Here is a 10,583-nt window from a genome sequence, read left to right on the forward strand (position 1 = left end):
CAGGACAAATGACATTACCAAAATGTACACAAACATCTAAGTAAACTTGTACTTAAATAAAGATGTTAAAGTACCTTACAATACAGAATATTCCCAAACATACATCAGAAAACATGCATTCCAAAAGACGTGTCAAGTTTTTCCTATTGTGCGAAAAGATGTTACAACACCCAAGATTCCAAAACATGCATAGCAAAAGTTGTGCAAAAATATAAACAGGACATTAAAATCAAATCTCCAGTGGGTGTTCATCACTGCTTCCGTCTTTCCTCCCTATGTTCTTCCCTAGCATAATGTTTGTAATTGTTTCTGAAGTTTTTCTTGTCCTCTTCCTAACTTGAATTTTTGCATTATCTTGAATTTCTTGTTCCACATCATCTTGAACCTCTTCTTCGATGTTAACTTGAATTTAATGTTCCACTTCATCTTGAACCTCTTCTTCAATGTTATCTTGAACGAAAGGAACTTCAATGTTAGCCTCCACTTCAGGTACTTCAATGTTAGCTTCTACATCAACTTCAAGAACTTCAATGTTATGCCTATCAACTAGGACTTAATCTGAAAAGACCTCTCATTCTTCATCCAGGCTGCCCATAACCTAAAGGGACAACTCTTATTTTTCTTATGTTTACAACATTTTTCCAACAACCTTTGACGATCAGTTTTTTCATACCATAAATCATACCCATTCTTGATGGCATAGTTGGTTAGACATAGCTTCAATTCCATTGGGTTGGAAAACTTCATACCTAAAAATAGGACCATTTTATCACATTCTTGATTCTCATCAAAGACAGGGAACACAACCTCGTCATCTTCATCACTGACTTCATCATCATCATCATTTACTTCTTCTTGAGTACTATTAGGAATGGGTTTACCACACAACTTGTTCAAAAATTCATTATGAAGTGTTTTGTCAAAAGTATGCACCTCTTCATCAGGTTCATGCTCACATTCCATTATTTCTGAAATATACGATTCTGTATCATCATCTGCTACCAACTTAGACACATCGTCACCTGTTAACACCTCCTTATCGACCCAGTCAAGAATAGGTTCATTTTGGTGGTCAATGTAGACATTCATTCTTAGCTCGTTCTTAGCCATGTAACCATCTTCAATAAACTCAAAATAATCAGCATTGTTGTCGATTCTTCTAATACCCTCTGCCAATCTTTCATGACTATTACAATAATACAAATTATCACAACTTCCTCTTGTCATCTTTGTAGCCCACAACACAAATTCCTGTATAGTTCATGCCACTAAAATCCACATCACGAACTGACATTCTTATAGGGTCTAAGTATGCTAACGGGTTTGGTGCAAACATTCCATTGTAGTGAAAATTTACAGTGAGATACATAGTGTTAGATGATTCCAGTGTAGTGAAAATTTGCAGTTGATGATTTTAAGTCCCAACTTCAATTCCAAACAATGAGCTGCTACTGCTTCGATCGATTGATTTTTGAGAATAGTTAATTAATCTGGAACGATTTAGGAGTATTTGTGAGGAACCCTAATTAAATGAAGTTGATTCTGAACAAAGGGTGTAATGAACACATCATATGTCACGTAATTTCTTTTAAATGAGTTAATATGAGTAACCGGTTAAAACAAACATTAGCCGGTAATATTGATGTAAAATGAATACGTAAAATAAGTTAGTTGGTTTTATATGTACAAAAAAAAAGTTGTCAATATATGAACAAAGATAAAAGATAGTTACTCTCCTAAATCGTTTTCTCTTACAAAATGTATTTCTTTTGTGATAATTTTAATGTGTAAGGTAGGTTTTCTTTTCAAAAACCAACGACTTAAAAAACTTATATTATCATTATTATGACATGTTTATAGATGTCGGTTAAATTAGATAGTTTATATAAGCTACGTGAATATTTATTTATAAATAAGCTTTTTTTTATAGTTTATTGAAATTAAAAATATCAAAATTATTTTTGCATGTTGCCAAAAAGGTGCATAAAATCCGAGATCTTCTCCTTGACGTGGGGTTTGTGTTTTCTTACATAATATGACAAATTCACAGAAGTTTGACTTTTATTTTACCACTCTTTTTTTTCACTTTGACTTTCCTTGTTTCTCCCAAATCACAGTCCATAGTCCATACCCAATTTGAGTATTTGCATATTAAAATTAAATTCTTCAATTTCAAGAAATATGTACTAATAAATTAAAACTATTTAATATAAAAGGTGACCTAGAAGTGTGAAAAGGGAATTGTAGTAGAAGAAAAAAGAAGCATAAATAGTTCAAATTCCAAGATTTTGTTTTCGTGAAATAGTTTATGTAGTTTCTTATAATTATGTTAATTGTTTTTTAAACATTATTATTGGTTGAGCCATTAAAATATTTAGTGCGTATTAAATGTGCATTGATGTGGGGGTGTTATGCTATTGGGTGGTTCAGATTTGAAAAGTCAACTTATGACTAAATGCACAATTAAGTTGCTGTAATATTAATTATTAATTATATTTTATATGTTGTTAAGGTGCATAATTTAGAAATTTATCAATTAATCTTTAAATCTGAAAACGTGATTTGTCTAATCAAATAGAAAACAATATAATTCATAATCTATGATATCCTTGAAATGTTTACTATGATATTTGTCCATAACGTAACAAAAGTTACTCAAATTATGTATGATTTTAATTAATATACATATATATTTGGATACTGACCTTTTTTGTCGTCTTAATTTTTCATAAATGTAAATTTTGCTTTAAAAACTAAACTAAAGCTTAGGCTGTGTTTAATTTGTTATAGCTGGTTTATTTTCAAACTTTAAAAAACTTTAATATTTGTCGGGCCAAAAACACTTTAATTAATTTTAAAAAACATGTTCTGATAAATGTTTTTATATTTTTCATTTAGCTTATCAACTAATTTTAATAAACATTATTTTTTATCGATTAATTTATAATGTTGCAGCTCCTTTCACAACTAATATGTCAAAGGTAACTCATATTCACTCGTTTATAGTCGTTTTTGTTTTTTTCTTAAAAAAACACTATTAAAAAATTAGAATGTAATAGTATTCATATATTAAAAAATTAGAATGTAATAGTATTCATATGTATATATTTAGGTATTTAGGGGTGTTTGGCTTAGCTTTTTATATTTAAAAGTTCTTTTTGAAAAAAAAAAAAAAAAACAAAAGATGTTTGACAAACTAGTTTTAGAAGTTACTTTTGAAGTTTTTACATAAGGAAAATGAACTTTTTGGAAAAATCAGAAAATCCTGATTTTTTATAACTTTTCAAAAAAAGACTTTTGGGGTTTGAAAAACTAAACCAAACACCCCCTTATTATTTTATGCCGTAATAAATACAATAAATTTTTTAAGTTATCATTGCTCGTCTGTTCTTTAATTTTTTTTTAGAGAAATTAAAGCTTTCACAATTCATAGATGCAAAATTTATGTCCATACAGACTGTCATTATCATCTCTCTCTCCTTCTATCTCTTTGACTTGCAGAGTCTCCCCATTCAAGTACTCTTCAAAAAGCTTCAAAATCCGTTAATGGCCTTTCGATTTATATGATTTGAGAGATGGGTTTTCTTCCTTTCGTATGATTTAATCTTAAAATTCCAATTTTTACCACTTTCCACTCTTTCCCCAAGAAATGGATCGAAAAATTCTTCTTTCACCGTACATAAGGCCGTATTTTTACACTCAGCCACCACTTCCTCCGCCGCCGCCACCACCGTTTGTTCAAGCCGCCTCTTCCGGTTCAAATTTCAACGACAATGTGAGTCCAAGTGTTCTGCTAATCATCATAATCCTCGCCGTTATATTCTTCATCTCCGGATTGCTTCATCTTCTTGTTAGATTTCTTATAAAACCATCAAACAGAGACCCAGATGAATTCGACAATGTGACTGCTCTTCAAGGTCAGTTACAGCAACTCTTCACTCTCCATGACTCCGGCGTTGACCAATCGTTCATCGACACGCTTCCTGTTTTCACTTACAAATCAATAATCGGTGTGAAAAACCCTTTTGATTGTGCTGTGTGTTTATGCGAATTCGAAGGGGATGATCAGCTTCGATTATTGCCGAAATGTAGTCATGCTTTTCATATGGATTGTATCGATACGTGGCTTTTATCTCATTCCACTTGCCCTCTTTGTAGAAGCAATTTGCTTTCTGATTATGCTCCAAACACTTATCGTTCGCCATTTGTTCTTGTTCTTGAATCTGGAAGTAACGAGAGTTCTCGAGAGATTGTAGCCGAGCCCACAATTCAAAGGGCGAGTTCTCGTTTTAGTGTTGATGAATCCCAATCCGAATCCGACCCTGTTAATTCGGGTCAAAACGAGGTGAAAGAAGAGGAGAATAAGGAAAAAGTTGTTACAGTTAAGCTTGGGAAGTTCAAGAATGTGGATGGCGGCGGCGGCGGCGGCGGAGGTGGTGTCGGCGGTGGCGAGAAGAGTAACATTGACGAAAGAAGGTGTTTTTCAATGGGTTCTTTCGAGTATGTGATGGATGACAATTCATCTTTACAAGTTTCCATTAGAACCCAAGTGAAGAAACTATCTCACAAAAAGTCAAACCTCCCAATCACCCCTGGTCACCGGCCGGCGATCTCTGAATGCGGCGGCGATTCAAGACGAGACTTCAAAGATTTTGAAGCATTTAGAGGCGGCAGTATAATGAAAGAAAGCTTTTCAGTTTCCAAGATTTGGCTTAGAGGGAAGAAAGAGAAGCCAGATTCAACACCATCGGCGGCCATTGAGCCACCATCAACCACCACTTTCTCCCTACAGTTTTTGCTCCGGCAAAATGTCACCGGAGAAGAAGCAAAGGTATCTGAGATGGGATATGACAGTCATGAAGTACAGAGTTGTCATAGTCTTGATTTACCAACATCAACATCAAATCAACCATCTTTTGCAAAAAGGAGTTTGCTTTGGTTTATGGGCAAGAAAAACAAAGTGGTGCATTCATCTTCTTCGTCAATGAATGTTTGAAATTTTTTGTCCCAAATACGTTTTTATTTTTCTTTTAGATAAAGTGGAGTGTACTTTGTTAAAGGTTGGGGGAAATTTGATTCTTAGGAGTACAAAGGAATTCAAGATTGATCGGATTAAAGGAACCTTAAGTTATAATGTATGCATTTTTGTGATTAGTTACTTTTTGTTATCATGCGAAGATGAGTAATGTATGTCGTTTGAACAGTTTAGTAAATGTTGTCTCGTACGTCTTTAGTTAGTAAAATGATGAAAATCGATACCATTAATGCCACAAGATTCAAATAGAAAATATAGACCTAAACCTTTACCTTTCAAAACAGACATATAAGTTTGTCTTTCGAACAACCTCTTAGCTGGCCACACCGTTACTTTTGTTACAATGTGAAGATGCATGATGTATGTCGTTTAACAGGTTGTTAAATCTCATATCATGTACCATTAGTTAATCACAGACCATTAGTTAATCACAAGATTCAATTCCACACATTCATGCCACAAGATTCAAATAGAAAAATCTAGACCAAAATCTGTCTTCGTAATTCTCAAACAGATATATAGGCTTATCACTCGAGCAACATTTGAGTTATCTCACAATTCAATCCTACGATCATCATGTGAGATGTAAATTGAGTTGCATAACTTACATTGATATTGACACTTCATTTTGTGGTTGTTGCAATTCAAACCCTTAATGGTCTCTGAACGTGTACCATATTGGTACTAATTATGGACGCTCTAGGTTGTTATTCTTGCAAAAATGTGAGTATCAAAAGACAATGTGAGTTTTGATTCTAGTAATGATAGTGATTTAGTTCTTGTAGGCATCATACTCTTACACCATCAACTATGTTCCGTTTACATTTGACAGTATGTCCAATAACTAAGGTTGTTGAAAGAATAACAATTCTAAAAACAAGTTTTTTGTCATACATAACAATTTATGCATTATATAGTTGTACAATACAATATTTTAAAGTATCAATTGTTATGTATAGATAAAAATTGTTGTGTACGGATCAGCTCCCTTCAAAAAAGGTTTGTATCTAACACTTATTTTTAATTCTATAGATCTAAAGAGTTTCAAGATACCAAATCATTGAATTCGATGATAAAACTAATTTGTTTTATATCGTTGAAACACACATGCATAAATATATACCTTTATGAAGGCACACATGTCTAGGTTTTCTTCTTTGTTGTTGTTAAGTCCATGTGACTACAATGGTAGTTTGGTAGATATGGTTTTGTTTTTCAAAGAGTAGTTAGCTTCATTTGAATATATGGGCAGGTAGTTATTTATGTTTATTTCTAAGTAGGTTTGAGCCTTGAAGTCTTGACATATACTTGATTATGACTCCTACTTCAAGAAAAAAAGATGATTCTGATGCAGACTGCTCTCTTTTTCATTAAGTTGTGTTCTTTTATGAAGCAATAAAATTGTACCAATTGATTTTCTGCAAATTCATATTACTATATCAGTAAATGAATTAAACCGATCATTGAGTATATATATCATTTAAAGTCTTATAACTATGTCAAATAATAATGAGTAGGCTATGTGGTTATCGACCTATGGTATTCAAATGAAGAAAGCTTATGAATTGTTGGACATAATTTGTGGGAAATAAATATTAGGAGGGGACCTAAACAACATTAAATGCTGTCACGAGCAATTTGTTTTTGATGCCCCATTATGCCTTATATGGTCCCCTCTCTTCCTTATCATTTCACTTTCATTAAACTGGAAAGATCATATGTATTACAACATATTACAAACTATCAAACCACAGAAACCATTATTTTCTAAAATTTAGATATACAATAAAATTGGTGTGAAGTTGAATTACTTGAATAGTAATCTTTTTGTCTATGTTACTAACACTATATGAAGGTTTGAGCCCAAGATGTAGAAGATAGGCCTGGACATATCACATGAGCTATTTTGTGCAGTTTGGCCCAGTTATTAAGTTAGCTAATACAAATTTACAACACATGTAATGAGGTAAATGTTGTAATGTTTGGTTTTATTACTAAAATTTTTTATAGTATATACTATTCATTTGAATAAAAGTAAATGACTAGAATAGTCGTTTTTTGATAATTAACAAGCATATTTAATAAAATATAGGCAAAATTTCACCGGATGGCCCTTAAACTTTTTCGTTTGTCCCTCCTTAAATGGTCCCTATGAAAAAATTTTCTTATTGATAAGGAGCAAACCTTATACACAACTAGGCGTGTGCAAAAAAACCGGTTCAGGAACCGAACCGGTCGCTGAACCGGAAACCGGTTTAGGCCTGAACCGGTTCCCTTAAGAACCGAACCGCATGCGAACCGAACCACCGGATCCGACCAATTCGCCCATTTTACCTTTGAGACCGGTTTGGAACCGGTTTTTTTTAATCCGGTTTGCTGAACCGGTGATGATCCGGTTTTCAAGAGTTACCGTTTTTTTGTCTTTTCCTAACGGCTATATAGTCGTTTGAGGCTGTTAAGGACCCAATTTTGGCTCTTTTTTTGACCATATTAACCATTCCTTATAGTATATGTATGTATTAGATGTTTAGGTCTCCACTTTACCTTAACCATTCCTCAAAAAACCTTTCTTAGTTCAAAAAACCCTCTTAATTCAAACAATGGATTCGGCTTCCATTGGTGTTGGAGATTCATCAAACAATCCTACCGTTGTTAGCATCAAATAAATAAATATAAATCCGGCTATTTGGTGCAACTATGATTTATGTGTAATGCCGAACGGTACAAAAAGGGCGCGATGCAAGAAATGTGGTGCTTTTTTTTTAATGAAGAAGGAAATTCGACATTGAAAACTCATATGACCAAAAGATGCCCCGCGGTGAAATTTGGGCCGGGACATAATCAAACAACAATGGCAAATGATGCAACATTGTGGAGTTACGATTTGAGTAAAGTTCGGGATAGGATGACGAAGTTCGTGATTCAAGAATGTTTGCCTTTTGACCACTTCGACAACAAACGATTGACTTTACTCATCCAAGATACTCTCCAACCACGATATTGCCATGTGAGTCGTACTTCTATTAGACGTGATTGTATTGAAATGTGGAAACTTGCAAAAAATGAAATGATTTTAGAATTTCAATCTTTAGAAACTAGTGTGAATTTAACTTGTGATGTTTGGACGGCTCCTCACGGTTTACCGGATGCGTACCTTTGTGTTACTGCTCATTGGATTAATCCAACTAATTGGGTAATGATGAAGCGTACGATTACGTTTGAATTGTTTGAGTACCCGCACACCGGTATAAATTTTTTTAAAATTTTAGATTGTGTGATCAAAACTTATAAACTTGAAGGAAAGATTTTTTCTATATTTTTTGATAATGCTTCAAACAACACCGTCGCGGTTGGACAACTAAAACTAAAATATAAACCAATTTGCGATGGTGTTTTTTTTTCATAGTCGATGTGTTGCACATATCATTAATTTCGTTGTGCAAGATGGACTAACAAACATTGAAACTATAAAAGATAGTTTCAAAGACATGCTAAAAGATATTTTTAGTTCTGATTCTAGCCGCTATGGCCCGTGATCTACTAAGCTCCCAAGCTTCTATGGTAGCTTCAGAATCGACTTTTTCTGTTAGTGGCAGGTATATCACCAAGAAAAACAAAACTAACCCCTTTGTCGGTGGAAGTGTGCATTTGCTTGAAATGCTACCTTGATGGCGTGGAAATGATACAAGACATTGAAGTACTAGAAGACACATCGTTGCATGTCGAACAACGAGTACATGAGGAAGAAGTAGCGATGGGAATGTCGGTGGCACTCACCGTAGAAGAGATCGAGTATGAGAGAGGATTACGCAACGACATGGCGGATGACGAATAAAAAAACAAAAACAAAAAAAAATTTGGATGTTTTGTGTTTTTATGTTTGAAGATGTATTAGTTTGACAATTTGGATGTTTTGTGTTTTTATGTTTGAAGATGTATTAGTTTGACAATTTGGATGTTTTGTGTTTTTATGTTTGAAGTTGTATTATGTATTTCCAATATAAAAAAAACAAAAAAGATGAAAAAAAGGTTGAAAATTGCTCTAAAAAATGTGTTGATTCAAGTTGAACAATTTTGTACATACGTTATGTTTTTAACTTTTTATACATATATACAAACATCAAATCTAAAACAAAAAAAAAATTAATACATCAAAAGATATGTATAATATTAAGCAAAAAAAAAAGCATATATATGGACGTGTGTTAGTGTGTAATCCCAATTCATTCCACCCCATTCATTTCCAAAAAACCTACTGTGACTCCTCCCCTTTTTATTTGATAAACACAATAAAAACAATAGATTCAAAAAAAAAATCATTCCTATTTTTCAGTTATTAGCCTAAAAACAAAAAAAAAATTGAAAAAAACCTTTTTTTTCCGTCGAACCGGTTTTGAACCGGTTTCTAGAGAACCGAACCAGTTTACAAAAGTTCGGATTATTTTGAGGCTGGACCGGTTTAGTACTGAACCGGTTTCGGGGTGAACCGGTTTTGACTGAGTTGACCAGAACCGAACCGGTTTTCTGAACCGGTCCAGTTCAGAAAAAAACCGGTTTGTGCATGCCTATACACAACTGCCCTTAAGATTAACACCATTATTTTCTATTAAATAATGAGCAAACATTATAAACAACTGGCCCTTAAGATTAACAGGAGCAAACCTTATACACAACTGGCCCTTAAGATTAACACCATTATTTTTCATTTAAATAAAATATACAATAGTGCCACTTTTTTGAATCAATGGTTCTATTGTAAAACAATGATGGTTTATGGTTGTTATTAAAGATTTTGAATTTTTATGATTTTTGGGTTGTTATACTCTTAACCTATTTAATGTTTTGACACATCATAATACGTTTTTCAATATATGGAACTATTACTTCAACGTAATATTTCCTGGATTGTTGAGGGAAAAAACAAGATTCGGTGGCACCGGAATATCCAAGGGGTTATTATCTATGAAAACCTTAATTTCATAATATAGCACATGGTAATATGTAGATCTCTTCGATCCATATCTTACAAAACCCAAAGGTTATTATAATCCCCATGTTTACATGCATAAACCAAAAGTACAAGTCAATATTATACCTCTTATTATCAGCATGTGAATGAATCTGGTGTGGTGCTTTTCTATACAAAAAACTTTTAACCACGTAAGTATACCCATAAACAATGATCGCGTGTAGTTTCTCATTCCGCCACCAATATATGCATTAATGCATATTACGTATGTGTGTAGATGTATATTTGTATATGTCCATGTGTAAGTGTGTATATATATATATATATATATATATATATATATATATATATATATATATATATATATATATATATATATATATATATATATATATATATATATATATATATATATATATATATATATATATATATATATATATATATATATATAAGAATCAAAGTGTTATGGTTGTGTATATTAATCTGATTGAATGTTCAGGAATAAACATTCAAAGGAATATACAAAGGGTTATGGACATGCCTATGAATCCGTTTGATTGCTCGGTAGATGTTAAG

At 32.8% G+C, this 10,583-nt stretch overlaps 1 protein-coding gene across 1 annotated transcript; it reads left to right on the plus strand.

Annotated features, from left to right (window-relative positions):
- Positions 1-3,401: 3,401 nt before the first annotated feature.
- Positions 3,402-5,179, plus strand: LOC111894819 (RING-H2 finger protein ATL13). The gene has a single exon (XM_023890915.3). The coding sequence runs from the start codon at positions 3,650-3,652 to the stop codon at positions 4,994-4,996; it is 1,347 nt and encodes a 448-aa protein (XP_023746683.1). The 5' UTR covers positions 3,402-3,649; the 3' UTR covers positions 4,997-5,179.
- The last annotated feature ends 5,404 nt before the right edge of the window (positions 5,180-10,583 follow it).

This window comes from Lactuca sativa, chromosome 8 (assembly GCF_002870075.4).
Source record: "Lactuca sativa cultivar Salinas chromosome 8, Lsat_Salinas_v11, whole genome shotgun sequence".
NCBI lineage: Eukaryota > Viridiplantae > Streptophyta > Magnoliopsida > Asterales > Asteraceae > Lactuca > Lactuca sativa.

Bases quoted from the DNA above. Each gene is read 5' to 3' on its own strand.
- LOC111894819 (XM_023890915.3), top strand. From the start codon at position 3,650: ATGGATCGAAAAATTCTTCTTTCACCGTACATAAGGCCGTATTTTTAC.